We start from the raw sequence: 18,141 nt of genomic DNA, 5'->3' as shown, positions 1-18,141 counted from the left end.
TTTACATCCCATATAACAACAGGTCTTATATAGGTTCATATTATACTTCGAGTCTTGATTCTCAGCAGATTTCTATTAATTCGATATGTTTTTCTGCATTTCAGAATTCTTTCCTTTGTTCTCTCAGTAGAACTACTCTCCGAAAAATTGGAAGTAAAATCTTTCAACAGAGGGACAGTAGAACTACTCTCCGAAGAATTGGAAGTAAAATCTTTCAACGCGCATGGCGACCGCGCAACTTTTCCAGTCTCTAGACCACCACTCTTGCATTGCAGTCGCGTAGAAACGTACGGGTTTTAACAGGGAAAACCCGCATCCATCACTGGTGAATTACCAATTGCATACTGCCGGTATTACTTCTTGAGATCAAACTGATCACAGTGCCGACATAGAAGAGGTTTTACTGTCCCTCTGTATACTGTGGTACTGTGTTATTAGATATTGTTTCTATACTGTATTATTAGAGTTGTTGTGTCATCCTTCCCTATCGTTATGTATTTTTTTTGTGCTGATTTATCTCTAGTCTTATTCTCTTCGCTTCCTCATGTAATTTTCCAACTGCTTTTATAAGTGTCATCTTCGTCTTCGCTATGATGACTAGATCATCTGCATCTGCTACTAGTTGAAGTTGATCTGTAATAATGTTGTTGTTTGCAAAGTTTGTCCTCATTATGAATAATTTCCATAAATAGTGTCGGGAAGATAGAGAGTCACCTTGTTTCACGCCTTTGTTTACATTGATCTCCTTATAGAAGTTGTTCCTTTGAAACAGATGCTTGCTCTGGTGTTCTTTAGGCTCACTGTTAGCATATACCTATCTTAATTTTTCTGGGATTTCAACATTCTCTAGCTCCTCCATCATTTTCGTAGGATTGATTGCATCAAAAACGCTTTTGAAATATATGAATATTAGGTGAATTTCTCTGTTGTATTCTATCTATTTTTGAATTATTTGCTCCACTGTATGTATGGAATTAATCGTCGACCTCCCCGGTCTGAACCCGTTACCCGTTCTGGAATGCTCCTAATATTCGTTCAGCGCATGACTTAAGTCTCATGTTTAGTATGTTTACTAGAACGTTGTATGTAGTTTTTAGTAAAGTTCCTCCCGATCTCCGTTTTTATATAATATAGGTACTGTAATTCCTTTGTTCCAATCTCTTTGTCTTCCAATACGGTTTCTCCTTTTTGGTTTTTTAGTCCTCTTGTTTTAATGCTGGGCGTATTTTTTGATGCTCTGACTTTTTTGTAAAATTGTTTTATTTTATAGTTTTCTCTGTCTTTTTCAATATCCTCCAGCGAAACCAGTCATTTTTCTTCTTTTTATTTATTGAGTTAGCTTTGTATTTCGTTATTTTGTACTCTTCCCTGTTTTGTTCTGACGGATTGTTGATCCATGTTATTTTTGCGGAGTTTTTTAGTGTTCTGTCTATTTCGCGGTCTTGATCGTACGTGAATTCAATAATATTCAAAGGTAAATTGAAAAGGATTTATAGGTCTCAAATTAGATTTTTAGCTAATGATGATAAAAGACCATGTTTCAATCGCCCCTACCTGTTTGGGTATCGCCCCAAACCCTCCTTGGCAGTGGCGCACCCACGGGTGTTTGGGGGTTAAACCCCCTTTCCTCAGGGTATATAAAAAATATATAAAGACATATAAAGAATAGTAGGAAATTGTAATTTGTCTTTCACAAATAATACAAAAAAATTTCGGTACCCAAGTCAATCCTTCCCCCGGAGAAAAATTCTAGGTGCGCTACTGCTCCTTGGATGTGTCTCGTTTTTTCAAGTTTATGATTTGGTCACCCTAGTCTAGGGCCCTCTGACGTAGAAAACAAGTCACCTAGGAAGCTAATCAACTTTATCAGAAGTATTGGCATCCTAGAGTTTAACTATACTTCATCCGACTTCAAGCTGAGCTTGGTCACCGTGATCGGTGGGTGTGTCACATCGTCGCAGATTGTAATTGGTCAGAAATTAATTTCTAACCAATAACAAGCTGCGACGTCACTACATACCCACCGATGTCACTACATACCCACCAATCAAATTGTAATTGTTTAGAAATTAATTTCTAACCAATGACAGGCAGCGACGTCACTACATATCCACCGATCACGGTAGCCTCTAACTTAGCTTGAAGTCGGAACGTCAGTATGCACAAAATATCGCTATAGGTCGAAGTGGAGTGAGGCTGCATGGCCTTACCGACCTCTGACCTCACATAATCTACGGTGTTGACATCTACTTTTCTTAATTTTTCGTTAGGTTCTGCAGCAGCCTGTATTATTATCTCTTAATAAAGTGAACCTCAACTAACTAGTTATATGTATAAGAAAAATAAATACAACAATTTCTATTTCGAGTTATTTTAGAAAACTGATTTTTTATACACCCTGTAAAAGTTACCTGCGTTTATTTTTGCTTCCGCTGTCAACATACTTCATAATTTAGTTTCTAAATTGTGTATAGTTCCTTGACAAAGGGCCATGTGTTTCCGGTAATATGATATGCACTCAATACTGAATTCTTCCAGCATCCAGCCAGCGTGTGTCACAAATGCAACAATGTGGTCTTTGCGCCAGATTATACAAACAACACATCTGTCTTCGGCGCTTGAAATTTGAAGTATTCTTAGACATTAATGCAAAGGGTTAGGTAAACCAAATTTGTTTCTAAAAACTAACTACAACAGATCTATCACCGACCGAGTTTCCTGTTAAAATTTTAAAATAGTTTATCACATAATCAATATATGAATTAATCAAAACTAAGTAGGTAAGTAATAACTAAAACTTAAAAGAATACAGTTTGCAAATACAGTTTTCAACACCGTGTGAAATACAGTTTGGCTATCGTGTGAGATGCCGGCATCTCACACATGACTGTAGTAGACAGCAGACCGTGTGCGTGTGAGACGCCAGCTTCCATGCAAATGATAAAATGCTTAAAACAGCCTGGGATAAAACGAGAGCTTTTAGTTTCTCGTATTGGTTTTAAAATGAAATGAAGTTGAAATTAAATGAAATTATAGTATGGTTACCATGGTTCTCGAAAAAGTGTAATTAGTCCAGAAAGCCACTGCGCATCCGCTAGGAAAAATATTCTAATTCGGATTTTTTGCACAATCTTACTAAAAAAGACTCCTTATAACAAATTTGCATGTTGCCAGGACCAAAAGGTGGTCAAAAATTTTTTAAACGTTTTTTTTTTGTTTATTTCCTAAAATTATTTTTTTTTGGCATGGAAAAAAGTTTTTTTAGGTTTTTTGGATCATTCCAAACAGAAAAGGTCTTTAGTGACTTTTCTCTAAAAATGATAGTTTTTGACAAATAAGCGATTAAAAACTGAAAAATTGCGAAATCGGCCATTTTTAACTCCCAAAAACTATGTGAAAAACTGAAAATTTGAATGTTGCCAAGGTAGGAAGATATTCTTTAAACATCGATTGATGAAATCCTGAAGAGTTTTTTGCAATACAATATTCAAAACTCCTTTGTTTTTTAATTGCTAATCAAGCGTGCGCGACACTATTTTCCACCGACCGTATGGTGCAAATGAAAGGAATAAATTCGTTATTTCGTAAAACGGCGACTTTAAGGAAAAATCCTGAAACAGGTCGATTTTTATTTTTAAGTTATGATATTGTGGCATATATGGTATACTAGTGACGTCATCCGTTGGGGCGTGATGACGTAATCGATGATTTTCTTAAATGAGAATAGGGGTCGTGTGGTAGCTCATTTGAAAGGTTCTTCAATTCTCTATTCAGTAATGTAAACATTTACATAATTATTTATACAGGGTGTCCCTCTACTTCTTTTTTTGTCAAATAATTTAATTTAATAAAAAAATTTTGGACACCCTGTATAAATAATTATGTAAATGTTTATATTACTAAATAGATAATTGAAGAACCTTTCAAATGAGCTAGCACACGACCCCTATTCTTATTTAAAAAAATCATCAATTACGTCATCACGTCCAGATGGATGACGTCACTAGTATACCATATATGCCACAATATCGTAACTTAAAAATAATAATGGACCTGTTTCGGGATTTTTCCTTAAAGTCGCCGATTTACGAAAAAACGAATTTATTCTTTTCATTTGCACCATACTGTCGGTGGAAAATAGTGTCGCGCACGCTTGATTAGCAATTAAAAAACAAAGGAGTTTTGAATATTGTATTGCAAAAAACTCTTCGGGATTTCATCAATCGATGTTTAAAGAATATCTACCTACCTTGGCAACATTCAAATTTTCAGTTTTTCACATAGTTTTTGAGGGTTAAAAATGGCCGATTTCACAATTTTTCAATTTTTAATCGCTTATTTGTCAAAAACTATCATTTTTAGAGAAAAGTCACTAAAGACCTTTTCTGTTTGGAATGATCCAAAAAACCTAAAAAAACTTTTTCCCATGCAAAAAAAATAATTTTAGGAAGAAAACAAAAAAAAAAAAACGTTTAAAAAATGTTTGACCACCTTTTGGTTCTGGCAACATGCAAATTTGTTAAAAGGAGTCCTTTTTGAGTAAGATTGTGCAAAAAATCCGAATTAGAATATTTTTCCTAGCGGATGCGCAGTGGCTTTCTGGACTAAATATAACTTGCATATTAGATATTGAAACTAAAATAGAAAGAATCAACTGTTACTAAAAAATGGCATTGGAAAGAGTATACAGTATACTTTCTCTAGTTGGAGTCTACTTTTACTAAGAAATGTTGAATAAAAATCTTCATTTTATATTTAAAATCAACTTTTACTGAAACCAGCCGTTTGAGTTGACTCGAACTAGGAATAGTCAACTCCAACTGGATAATCAACTTAAACTGTAACATATATATATATATATATATATATATATATATATATATATATATATATATATATATATATATATATATATATATATATATATATATATTAGGGTGGTCCTTATTTTCGAAAGTTCATATTTTTTCAAAATTATTTGTAATTTTGTTCAGTTACACCAAAACATTAAAAATACAAAATTTCAGCTCAATCCGATAATATTAACACGTGCCGCATTGGCCTTGAAGTTTCATGCATCTGACTGTCTAACATGCTACGACGAGTCGGCGCCAAGTGCGTTCGAATTCGCTACAAGCGCGACTACAAGTCTCGACAAGTCAATTTTGTTTTTACATATTATTTGTTCAATGCTACATTCGTTTTAGTTTCGTACTTGAAGTGCATAAGAAAAGACGTGCTATATAAGTAATTGATAAAAGTGCTGAAATGTCCACTTTGCGGAACAATATTTATCTAGTTGGAGTGATGAAAAATCAAATCTGCGGTAGTAAATTACCATGTAAACGAGATGTTTTGAGTGTACTTTTTTATAACATGAGAGTGGTAAATTTAAATCTTAATGACAGCAGTGCTTTAGTTATTGATGAAGTGGTCGTTTTTTGGAAAAAAGCAAGAATCCCAGTTCAAAACCGTTCAAACTGTATTTTGAAATTAAAATCTTTGTACGATAATGTCAGAAATTTAGAAAAATCTAAAAATAGAGATACTGAACGGCAGAGAGAAAAAGAAAATGATTTTAAAGAAGCTTTAGACAACCTTTTCGATATTGCCACCTTAAATGCGTTAAATGAGATTAAAATCGCCGAAGATAGAGAATTTTTAATTAAGCAAAGGGAGAAAGGTAGAGTAGGTTGTATGTTGGGAGTAGATATCAAATTATTACGTAAGGAAAAGCGGAAAGAAGAACGCACAGCTGCAGAGTTGAAAAGAAAAGAAGATTTGTTGGAAAATTCTAGTTGTTCGATTGGACATTTTGAAATGGAAGATAAAGAACACGAAGATTCACAGAAAAAAGTGATAAATCAAGACAACAGTGAAGATGACATATATTTCATATCGGAATCTCAACAGGGTCCATCTTCAAACAAGAGAGGACGAAAGACGTTAATGACACCTCGCCTGGCCGCTGCCTTGGACAAATGTAAAGTGAGTGACAGGGATGCAATGCATATTATTTCTGCCGTCCTAGAAGCTCTTAATATAGATATCACCGAGTTTGTTCTCAATAGATCGTCTATCAAAAGAAATAGAGAGATTTTGCGGAAAATAAAATATTCATCAATAAAATCGGTAGGAAATGATGCAAATTTTATTGAAGTGCATTGGGATTCCAAATTATTGCCTGATATCACAAAAAATGAGAAAATTGATCGGCTTCCTGTGATCGCGGTTGGTTTAGATTTTGAACAATTATTAGGAGTACCTGGAATTGCATCATCAGCAGGATCGGAAGTTTGCTCTGCTGTGTTCCATATCACTGATGAATGGAATTTAACCGAAAAAATTCAAGCCTTTTGTTTTGATACTACAGCATCAAACACTGGACGTATAAAAGGAGCTGCAGTTCTGCTTCAACAAAGGTTAGGGCGAGATATTTTGTGGCTTCCATGCCGACACCATATATTTGAGGTCGTTTTGGCTGGTGTATTCACGAGGACAAAAGCAATTGTAACATCCGGCCCTGAAATTGCTCAATTCAAAGCACTTAAAGAAAACTGGAAGAATATTGATAAAATGAAATTTTTAGATTATACCAGCGATGAAGCCGTTTATAATGCACTGAAAGATGTAGCGCCCGAAATTATTTATTTTGTGAAACAGAAACTTGCAGAAGAGCAACCACGTGATGACTACAAAGAGTTTTTGCAATTGACGCTCATTTTTTTGGGAGATAAAACAAATGTGAGTTTTAGGGCCCCCGGTGCATATCATTTAGCGAGATGGATGGCTAAAGCGATTTATTGTTTAAAACTTTTTTTATTTCGCGATCAAATGAAAATGAGAAAGGATAATTCCAAACTGAATGCAGAAATTTGCGTTTTCGTTGTATACTGTTATGTAGAGGCCTGGTTTTCAGCAACGAATACTACAGGAGCTCCCCTAAATGATATATATTTTTTGAGAAAATTGGTTATATTTAAAAATATTAATGAAAACATTGCAACCATTGCAATAACAAAATTTTTAAACCATTTATGGTATCTAAGTGAAGAGTGTGCTGCCATGGCAATATTTGACGATAGAATTGAGAGAGTTGAAAAAATTAGAATGGCTCAAAAAATTATGGAATGTGCAAGTAAAAACATAGAGACTGTGAATGAAAAAGAAGAAGAAAATGAAGAGACAGAAGTCATTGAGAAAAAACTATCGTTGCAAATCCGAGATGTCCAAAATTTTGTTCAAAAAGATCTACCAACTGAATTATTGTCCGCCAATTCACTTCAGTTATTTAAACGATTCGGTATTTGTGTTGAATTTCTTCAGGACGATCCGCTGAATTGGGAAAACAGAGAGGATTATCGCACAGGAAAAAATATCATTTCAACCTTAAAATGTACAAATGATATTGCAGAAAGAGGAGTCAAGTTGATTGAGGATTACAATGAAAAAATGACGAAAAATGAACATCAAAAACAATTTTTGATACAGGTATGTAGTATGTATAAACAATAGTTATTTATGAAACAGTTCGTGAAGTATGCTTTTTGCGAACGCACGCGATACTTAGAGTACGAGCGATAGCGAGTGCTCTACATCGCGTAAGTTCGCAAAAAGTACTTCACGCACAGTTTCATACAATATTTTATCTACTCTACGATAAATAAATCAAAAAACTGTAACTCTTCGTCACTGGAATTCATTTCAATTCTATTTACAATTTTTAGAACTTTGACATTTAAAAATTCTAATTTCTTTCAAACCACAAAACTGTCAAAATTTTTGTTGTAATTTATTGCTCATTATGTCATCACCATGACAACGCGAAAGTTAAGGATATTTGATTATATGAAAGTGTGTGAAAAACCCATTGAAAGTGTGTGAAAAAGTTAGTCCCATTTAAAATACACAGGTACTTCACGCACACTTTAAATCCTTCACGAACTGCTATCTATAATGACAGTTTTCACAAACTAAAAACTGATACATAATATGACGTAGAGTAGATAAATTTAATTTTTTGTTATTTTTTTCTTAGCAGTTAGTCCCATTTAAAATACACAGGTACTTCACGCACACTTTAAATCCTTCACGAACTGCTATCTATAATGACAGTTTTCACAAACTAAAAACTGATACATAATATGACGTAGAGTAGATAAATTTAATTTTTTGTTATTTTTTTCTTGAACACATTATATAGGCTAGGTTCAGAAAACACATTCAATATTATTTTTTTTTATTCAGGTTGTTCAGGAGTACCGGAGAGAGTTCCCAGTCGCCACAAAAGGAGGCTTACTTAAATCCAAAATATGTATCTGAAGTGGATGTATCATTTCAATAAATAAAAAATATAGTATTAGGATAAACTATATCTTTATTTTACGTTTTCATTTTAATTAGTATGTTTTTATACTAAAGTTTAAAAAAAATGCGTAATTTTATGTTTACAGTCGAGCGTACGCGTACATTGTCGTTCTTATAGGTAATAACTGCCTTACATTGAATCTCACAACTTTAGCGTCGATGCGGCACGTGTTAATATTAACCGATTGAGCTGAAATTTGTTATATTTTCATGTCTTATATAAAGGTACATTCTGGCAAATAATTTCTAAAAAATTCGAAAAAAAATTTTTTTCCTTATAAATAAGGACCACCCTAATATATATATATATATATATATATATATATATATATATATATATATATATATATATATGTAAAATATTATACGGGAAATAAATATTCTACCTTCGTCTGTGCTGCCATCTTGGGAACGTTTTCGCTGTCTACAGCTCATCAGCCAAGCTCTCAGAACAGACGAAGATTTAGAATATTTCCTCCGTATGCCCGAGGCCGTAAGACAGCCATGCAGTCCTTATGGGACTAGCGCAATCTGAGTTAGTTAGAAGCAACCTACCTTGCTCGTTTCGGTACGAAACCGATCTGTGCCTCTACTTTGAGGCCACGAGATGTCACCTGGTATTTATTGAAAAATACCTACGGCGTCAAACAAGCAGGAAATAATTGCAACTTTCTACTTTTTAAAAAGTATAAAAATAATATGTAAAATATTATACGGGAAATAAATATTCTACCTTCGTCTGTGCTGCCATCTTGGGAACGTTTTCGCTGTCTACAGCTCATCAGCCAAGCTCTCAGAACAGACGAAGATTTAGAATATTTCCTCCGTATGCCCGAGGCCGTAAGACAGCCATGCAGTCCTTATGGGACTAGCGCAATCTGAGTTAGTTAGAAGCAACCTACCTTGCTCGTTTCGGTACGAAACCGATCTGTGCCTCTACTTTGAGGCCACGAGATGTCACCTGGTATTTATTGAAAAATACCTACGGCGTCAAACAAGCAGGAAATAATTGCAACTTTCTACTTTTTAAAAAGTATAAAAATAATATGTAAAATATTATACGGGAAATAAATATTCTACCTTCGTCTGTGCTGCCATCTTGGGAACGTTTTCGCTGTCTACAGCTCATCAGCCAAGCTCTCAGAACAGACGAAGATTTAGAATATTTCCTCCGTATGCCCGAGGCCGTAAGACAGCCATGCAGTCCTTATGGGACTAGCGCAATCTGAGTTAGTTAGAAGCAACCTACCTTGCTCGTTTCGGTACGAAACCGATCTGTGCCTCTACTTTGAGGCCACGAGATGTCACCTGGTATTTATTGAAAAATACCTACGGCGTCAAACAAGCAGGAAATAATTGCAACTTTCTACTTTTTAAAAAGTATAAAAATAATATGTAAAATATTATACGGGAAATAAATATTCTACCTTCGTCTGTGCTGCCATCTTGGGAACGTTTTCGCTGTCTACAGCTCATCAGCCAAGCTCTCAGAACAGACGAAGATTTAGAATATTTCCTCCGTATGCCCGAGGCCGTAAGACAGCCATGCAGTCCTTATGGGACTAGCGCAATCTGAGTTAGTTAGAAGCAACCTACCTTGCTCGTTTCGGTACGAAACCGATCTGTGCCTCTACTTTGAGGCCACGAGATGTCACCTGGTATTTATTGAAAAATACCTACGGCGTCAAACAAGCAGGAAATAATTGCAACTTTCTACTTTTTAAAAAGTATAAAAATAATATGTAAAATATTATACGGGAAATAAATATTCTACCTTCGTCTGTGCTGCCATCTTGGGAACGTTTTCGCTGTCTACAGCTCATCAGCCAAGCTCTCAGAACAGACGAAGATTTAGAATATTTCCTCCGTATGCCCGAGGCCGTAAGACAGCCATGCAGTCCTTATGGGACTAGCGCAATCTGAGTTAGTTAGAAGCAACCTACCTTGCTCGTTTCGGTACGAAACCGATCTGTGCCTCTACTTTGAGGCCACGAGATGTCACCTGGTATTTATTGAAAAATACCTACGGCGTCAAACAAGCAGGAAATAATTGCAACTTTCTACTTTTTAAAAAGTATAAAAATAATATGTAAAATATTATACGGGAAATAAATATTCTACCTTCGTCTGTGCTGCCATCTTGGGAACGTTTTCGCTGTCTACAGCTCATCAGCCAAGCTCTCAGAACAGACGAAGATTTAGAATATTTCCTCCGTATGCCCGAGGCCGTAAGACAGCCATGCAGTCCTTATGGGACTAGCGCAATCTGAGTTAGTTAGAAGCAACCTACCTTGCTCGTTTCGGTACGAAACCGATCTGTGCCTCTACTTTGAGGCCACGAGATGTCACCTGGTATTTATTGAAAAATACCTACGGCGTCAAACAAGCAGGAAATAATTGCAACTTTCTACTTTTTAAAAAGTATAAAAATAATATGTAAAATATTATACGGGAAATAAATATTCTACCTTCGTCTGTGCTGCCATCTTGGGAACGTTTTCGCTGTCTACAGCTCATCAGCCAAGCTCTCAGAACAGACGAAGATTTAGAATATTTCCTCCGTATGCCCGAGGCCGTAAGACAGCCATGCAGTCCTTATGGGACTAGCGCAATCTGAGTTAGTTAGAAGCAACCTACCTTGCTCGTTTCGGTACGAAACCGATCTGTGCCTCTACTTTGAGGCCACGAGATGTCACCTGGTATTTATTGAAAAATACCTACGGCGTCAAACAAGCAGGAAATAATTGCAACTTTCTACTTTTTAAAAAGTATAAAAATAATATGTAAAATATTATACGGGAAATAAATATTCTACCTTCGTCTGTGCTGCCATCTTGGGAACGTTTTCGCTGTCTACAGCTCATCAGCCAAGCTCTCAGAACAGACGAAGATTTAGAATATTTCCTCCGTATGCCCGAGGCCGTAAGACAGCCATGCAGTCCTTATGGGACTAGCGCAATCTGAGTTAGTTAGAAGCAACCTACCTTGCTCGTTTCGGTACGAAACCGATCTGTGCCTCTACTTTGAGGCCACGAGATGTCACCTGGTATTTATTGAAAAATACCTACGGCGTCAAACAAGCAGGAAATAATTGCAACTTTCTACTTTTTAAAAAGTATAAAAATAATATGTAAAATATTATACGGGAAATAAATATTCTACCTTCGTCTGTGCTGCCATCTTGGGAACGTTTTCGCTGTCTACAGCTCATCAGCCAAGCTCTCAGAACAGACGAAGATTTAGAATATTTCCTCCGTATGCCCGAGGCCGTAAGACAGCCATGCAGTCCTTATGGGACTAGCGCAATCTGAGTTAGTTAGAAGCAACCTACCTTGCTCGTTTCGGTACGAAACCGATCTGTGCCTCTACTTTGAGGCCACGAGATGTCACCTGGTATTTATTGAAAAATACCTACGGCGTCAAACAAGCAGGAAATAATTGCAACTTTCTACTTTTTAAAAAGTATAAAAATAATATGTAAAATATTATACGGGAAATAAATATTCTACCTTCGTCTGTGCTGCCATCTTGGGAACGTTTTCGCTGTCTACAGCTCATCAGCCAAGCTCTCAGAACAGACGAAGATTTAGAATATTTCCTCCGTATGCCCGAGGCCGTAAGACAGCCATGCAGTCCTTATGGGACTAGCGCAATCTGAGTTAGTTAGAAGCAACCTACCTTGCTCGTTTCGGTACGAAACCGATCTGTGCCTCTACTTTGAGGCCACGAGATGTCACCTGGTATTTATTGAAAAATACCTACGGCGTCAAACAAGCAGGAAATAATTGCAACTTTCTACTTTTTAAAAAGTATAAAAATAATATGTAAAATATTATACGGGAAATAAATATTCTACCTACCTACGGGAAGGTAGGTTGCTTCTAACTAACTCAGATTGCGCTAGTCCCATAAGGACTGCATGGCTGTCTTACGGCCTCGGGCATACGGAGGAAATATTCTAAATCTTCGTCTGTTCTGAGAGCTTGGCTGATGAGCTGTAGACAGCGAAAACGTTCCCAAGATGGCAGCACAGACGAAGGTAGAATATTTATTTCCCGTATAATATTTTACATATTATTTTTATACTTTTTAAAAAGTAGAAAGTTGCAATTATTTCCTGCTTGTTTGACGCCGTAGGTATTTTTCAATAAATACCAGGTGACATCTCGTGGCCTCAAAGTAGAGGCACAGATCGGTTTCGTACCGAAACGAGCAAGGTAGGTTGCTTCTAACTAACTCAGATTGCGCTAGTCCCATAAGGACTGCATGGCTGTCTTACGGCCTCGGGCATACGGAGGAAATATTCTAAATCTTCGTCTGTTCTGAGAGCTTGGCTGATGAGCTGTAGACAGCGAAAACGTTCCCAAGATGGCAGCACAGACGAAGGTAGAATATTTATTTCCCGTATAATATTTTACATATTATTTTTATACTTTTTAAAAAGTAGAAAGTTGCAATTATTTCCTGCTTGTTTGACGCCGTAGGTATTTTTCAATAAATACCAGGTGACATCTCGTGGCCTCAAAGTAGAGGCACAGATCGGTTTCGTACCGAAACGAGCAAGGTAGGTTGCTTCTAACTAACTCAGATTGCGCTAGTCCCATAAGGACTGCATGGCTGTCTTACGGCCTCGGGCATACGGAGGAAATATTCTAAATCTTCGTCTGTTCTGAGAGCTTGGCTGATGAGCTGTAGACAGCGAAAACGTTCCCAAGATGGCAGCACAGACGAAGGTAGAATATTTATTTCCCGTATAATATTTTACATATTATTTTTATACTTTTTAAAAAGTAGAAAGTTGCAATTATTTCCTGCTTGTTTGACGCCGTAGGTATTTTTCAATAAATACCAGGTGACATCTCGTGGCCTCAAAGTAGAGGCACAGATCGGTTTCGTACCGAAACGAGCAAGGTAGGTTGCTTCTAACTAACTCATATATATATATATATATATATATATATATATATATATATATATATATATATTTTAAATTAAATGATTTCTTGTTCATTGTTGTATTGTGCAATTAATATTCCGACAAATTACAAGTGTAATAATGAAAAGATTCTCGTATTAAAAATGTGTTTTTGAAATAAATAAAAGAAGAGCGGGACAGGCTTGCATTTTTACTGAATTTAAAAAAAAATTTAACTATGTATTTACGTTAACTTTAAATTATTTAACTCTTGTTTTTATTAGTATTATAGTATTAATAATTCTAACAATAACAAGAATAATTACAAAAGCTATTCTACATCAGTTATCAATGCAAGCATGCATTAAGAGGGAGGGTCCCTATAAGGTGAAATGTAAATAAAAAACGGTCAAAATTAATTTTAGCATATACGATATGGCCTGCTTTAATGGTATATACCTATTTAAGTAAAAAATAAATATTTTTAAAAATGAAAAACCAATTTTCAATTTCGTTGCAATACGAAACTACAGCCGCATTATATTCTAGTTCAATCAGAGAGTGCAGCAAGCACCTCTACCGGTTTCGAAACTTATTAGTCTCTCATCAGGAGGTACATATGCTGGTCTCTCTGATCCAACCAAAACAAACCCCGGCGTGCAGTCACGGATTGCAACGAACGAAATGGCAGGGATGCCCTAGCGGCAACTGCTAGTAAAAGACTAAGTTTTCAATCTAATAGTACATAAAATAACACCAAAAATATTACTCTACATCCCACCAGATCGAAAACAATGGGAACCTTTTCTGGTTACACCTCCGAGGCTTCTAAAATTTGCAAGCCCTAACGGATGCTGAGACTAAAGAAGATGAGGGAATTTTACAATTTATAAATTCACGTCCCATCTGCTCAGCGCGGTAAAGTTCCAACGAGAATGGTTCCCTTCCTACTCCAATCGGAGTAAACATGTAAATCAAAAATGAATAACCATTTTCAATTTCGTTGCAACACGAAACTACAGCCGCATTATATTCTAGTAAATATTTTTAATTATATATTTAATTACCAGAATAACCAGCCGCCGCACTATATCTTAAAGCATAACTATAACAGCCTAAAAATCAGAGCATTCTGCTATATTTCTTACAGCAACTATAACTGCTCTGAATTCAGAGAGAATGAAGATTTTCCCACTTTTTCAAATTTCGCCACTGCACACTCAGAACTCGCGTGTCTTCACTAATTTGGGTATACTAACTGACGCTGCTACCTGTTTTCGGCATTTTAGTTCAGAAGGCATGTTCATTGTTCATAAGATTTTAATTCTCTTCCGAAGACTAAATAATGATGCAACGTCAGTCGGCAAATAATGAATGAATAAACGGCATGTCGATAACAAGCTGCATCTCTACAACATCGCGCAGACCCATAAATGAATGATCATCAAAACATTGTATAGGTAATGGATTTTGACAAGAGCTATGACCTTGAAAATTTTACTTAAATTTGTGTACTAAATCGGCATGACTCATAGTTCTTGTCAAAATCCAATACCTCTACATAATTGACTGGGCATGTCGTGCCATAGTTTTGCCGACCCTTAGAAGCCACAATTCTTATTTATCGAATAATACTAGTAAAGTCTGGCCAACTATCTAAGAGAGTCATTAATAGAGAGATATTGCTGAGTCTTTTTTGCACTTGCTGTATTACAGCACGCGTTATTTTGACAGTAGAGCATGCGCAGATGTGATATCTAGCTTACGCTGCGTTATTGGAAATACGGCCTGCCGTTATTAGGGGAGTCGTTACGCTGTGCGGTATTCGTTGCGCTATTTTGTTTTCAGGTTATGTTTGTTGTTTACCTTTCATTTAAACCAAATTTATTCGTAATAATTTGCTAAAATGGGTACCTCAGACAGTAGCAAAGTAGATTTACGTCTGATGACGATTTGTGTTTATTAAAACAAGTTTTATGTCAAAATCCATTGACTTCTCCAGAAAATTTTACGTTAGATCAGGAAAACATGAAGAGGATCAAGGATTCAAGGATCATTTGTTTCTCTTGTTTCATTTCATTTGTTTCAAAATGTTAAGCAATATCTGCATTTATGAAACGTCTGAGAAATGTCAATTCTGTCAACATAGCGCGGTGTAAATACCGCATCATCATCACATTGTTTGATTTGCTTGTCTAGAAAATGCTTAGAAGAAATGCGTTCAATGTGCTTCCCCGTTTAGGATTTTGTCCTCTTCAGGGTTTGAGGTGAATGTTTAGTGTTGGCAGCAAAAGCAAACAGTCCGAAAAACACACTGGGGCAAGCGCCGTGTCCTGGTGTTCTTGGATCCTGGGTTATGCCGGACGGTGGTGTCCAGAAGGCTAAGAAGTCAACAGAGAAGAAAGTTTGATGGATTGTTGTTGGTTCCATAGACATTTATGTGTACTGTCCGTGCTTTGCTCTCGACCAGTCTCCCTAGAAACCATTGTACAACGACAGGCGAACCTGCGTCCCTCGTCGGCGGTCAGGAGGTGGCTTTGAGCGCAGCGTGGACAGTGTGCGTTCGAGTGGAGAAAATAGTTGCGGCTATTTTCTTGGGACGAACAGGTATAATTGTGCAATGAAGTTGGGAAACCGCAAAAAACCAACTTGTAAATAGCGCAACGTAGGCTGTGTTAAATTTGCAATATCTCTCTAATATTCAGCTGAGCGGGGTGCTATTGTCAGAGTTGAGAAATTCCATAAACAATGGATCTACCTGTATTATAAAATTAAACCTTTGTTTATATAATTTCACAACTCAGACAATGGCACCCGCTCAGCAGAACTATACAGTAAAAAAGTCATTAATATTCAGCTCAGCGGGGTGCTATTCTTCAAGGTGTGAAATTCTATCAACAAAGGATCTACCTGTTTTATGGAATAATCCCTTATTTATTTAAGTACACATTTCCAACAATAGTACCCCGCTGAGCTAAATATGAATGACTCTTGCTAGCACAACTATATACATAGTTATTGTTTGTTTAACATAAGATTCTACGTTTTTACATTCACTGAAATCCTTTCACAGATAGATATAGTCCAGGGTAATAAGGTTTTTTCCATGGCACTTGAACAGCTAGGGTACTGAAGCGTTTTTTCGACAGGTAATACCTATAAGAGCAAATTGTAACTATTTCCTGCGTAGGATCTGGCAGCCATTTTTATTTATAAACAATTAAGTGTCAAAAAATGTCATTTTTCACTTTTTTTTCAAATCAATGGAAAACAGGGAAAGTTATGGTTTTTTTAGTACAATTATCTTCGAGATTATAGAAAAAGCTTTAAAATGACGTATTACAAAGTTTGATATACTCATTTATTGTTAATATAATTGCGAAAAAGGTCGGAAATGCAAAAAAAATTATTTTCGCAATAACTGTTGTAAAAATTAGTGTACAGCTTTGAAATTTTTTGTCAAATAAGGGTTCTTTGGTGCTTAACATGTGATAAAAATTTCGAAGCGATTCATTCAATTGTTTAAATGTCGTGTTTAAGTGCACAGCTACCAAGTAATGTTATCTATATCATAATTGATAACAAATTGTAATAAATATGTACAATTTCTAATATAACAAAATAAAAAGTTTATAAGGAAAGATTTACGATACTTTTGCATAATTATTTATTTCTAATAAATGCATTTTTTATTCACTTTTTTTAAACCAAGTAGTAGAAAGGAAGCCACTTCAGGACACTTTGACCTTTGAACCCTAGCGATACAACGTCGCGCGTGACTGTCGATGCACCGCGTGACTCCGACGTGTAGGGGTGACGTCATTGGGGTAACTTGTCGGGACTTGTCGGGTGAGGTCAGTGGGGTGACTTGGCCGGACTTGTCGGGTGACGTCAGGGGGTGCATCGACAGTCACGCGCGATGCTGTATCGCTAGGGTTCAAAGGTCAAAGTGTCCTGAAGTGGCTTCCTTTCTACTCCAAGTTGAAAACATAGCTCATGCTCTTTCATTTGACACCTGTGGAATGGTTTCAAAACAAAAATTGTTTCTCCCAGAGAGCATTATTTTTTGCAATAACATAAGTTAGAAGAAAATAACGTTAGAACCATTCCACAGGTGTCAAATGAAAGAGCATGAGCTATGTTTTCAACTTGGTTTAAAAAAAGTGAATAAAAAATGCATTTATTAGTAATAAATAATTATGCAAATGTATCGTAAATCTTTCCTTATAAACTTTTTATTTTGTTATATTAGAAATTGTACATTATTTATTACAATTTTTTATCAATTATGATATAGATAACATTACTTGGTAGTTGTGCACTTAAAACAGGGTAAACAAGTTAATTTTTTTGGAAAAAGTTATTCAAAAAGTTTATAAGGAAAGATTTACGATACTTTTGCATAATTATTTATTACTAATAAATGCATTTTTTATACACTTTTTTTAAACCAAGTTGAAAATATAGCTCATGCTCTTTCATTTGACACCTGTGGAATGGTTCTAAAGTCATTTTCTTCTGACTTATGTTATTGCAAAAAAAATGCTCTCTGGGATAAACAATTTAAATAAAATTTAAACAATTGAATGAATCGCTTTGAAATTTTTATCACATATTAAGCACCAAAGAACCCTTATTTGACAAAAATTTCGAGGCTATACACTAATTTTTACAACAGTTATTGCGAAAATAATTTTTTTTGCAATTCCGATTTTTTTGCAATATATTAACAATAAATGAGTATATCAAACTTTGTAATACGTCATTTTAAAGCTTTTTCCATAATCTCGAAGATATTTGTACTAAAAAAATCATAAGTTTCACTGTTTTCCGTTGATTTGAAAAAAAAGGGGAAAATG

General features: G+C 35.7%; 2 protein-coding genes across 2 annotated transcripts in view; one reads left to right on the top strand and one right to left on the bottom strand.

The window, feature by feature from the left end:
- Positions 1 to 18,141, bottom strand: part of LOC114326418 (uncharacterized) — a 376,347-nt gene that overhangs the window by 97,582 nt on the left and 260,624 nt on the right. The window lies entirely within an intron of this gene.
- On the top strand, positions 4,945 to 8,374 carry LOC126882281 (uncharacterized). Its single transcript, XM_050647145.1, has 2 exons — positions 4,945 to 7,491; positions 8,248 to 8,374. The coding sequence occupies exons 1-2, from the start codon at positions 5,269 to 5,271 to the stop codon at positions 8,320 to 8,322; spliced, it is 2,298 nt and encodes a 765-aa protein (XP_050503102.1). The 5' UTR covers positions 4,945 to 5,268; the 3' UTR covers positions 8,323 to 8,374.

The sequence above is a fragment of the Diabrotica virgifera genome, chromosome 1, assembly GCF_917563875.1.
Source record: "Diabrotica virgifera virgifera chromosome 1, PGI_DIABVI_V3a".
Taxonomy (NCBI): Eukaryota; Metazoa; Arthropoda; class Insecta; order Coleoptera; family Chrysomelidae; genus Diabrotica; species Diabrotica virgifera.
The sequence above is the reverse complement of the archived record's forward strand: the minus strand, read 5'-3'. Positions and strand labels throughout refer to the sequence as shown.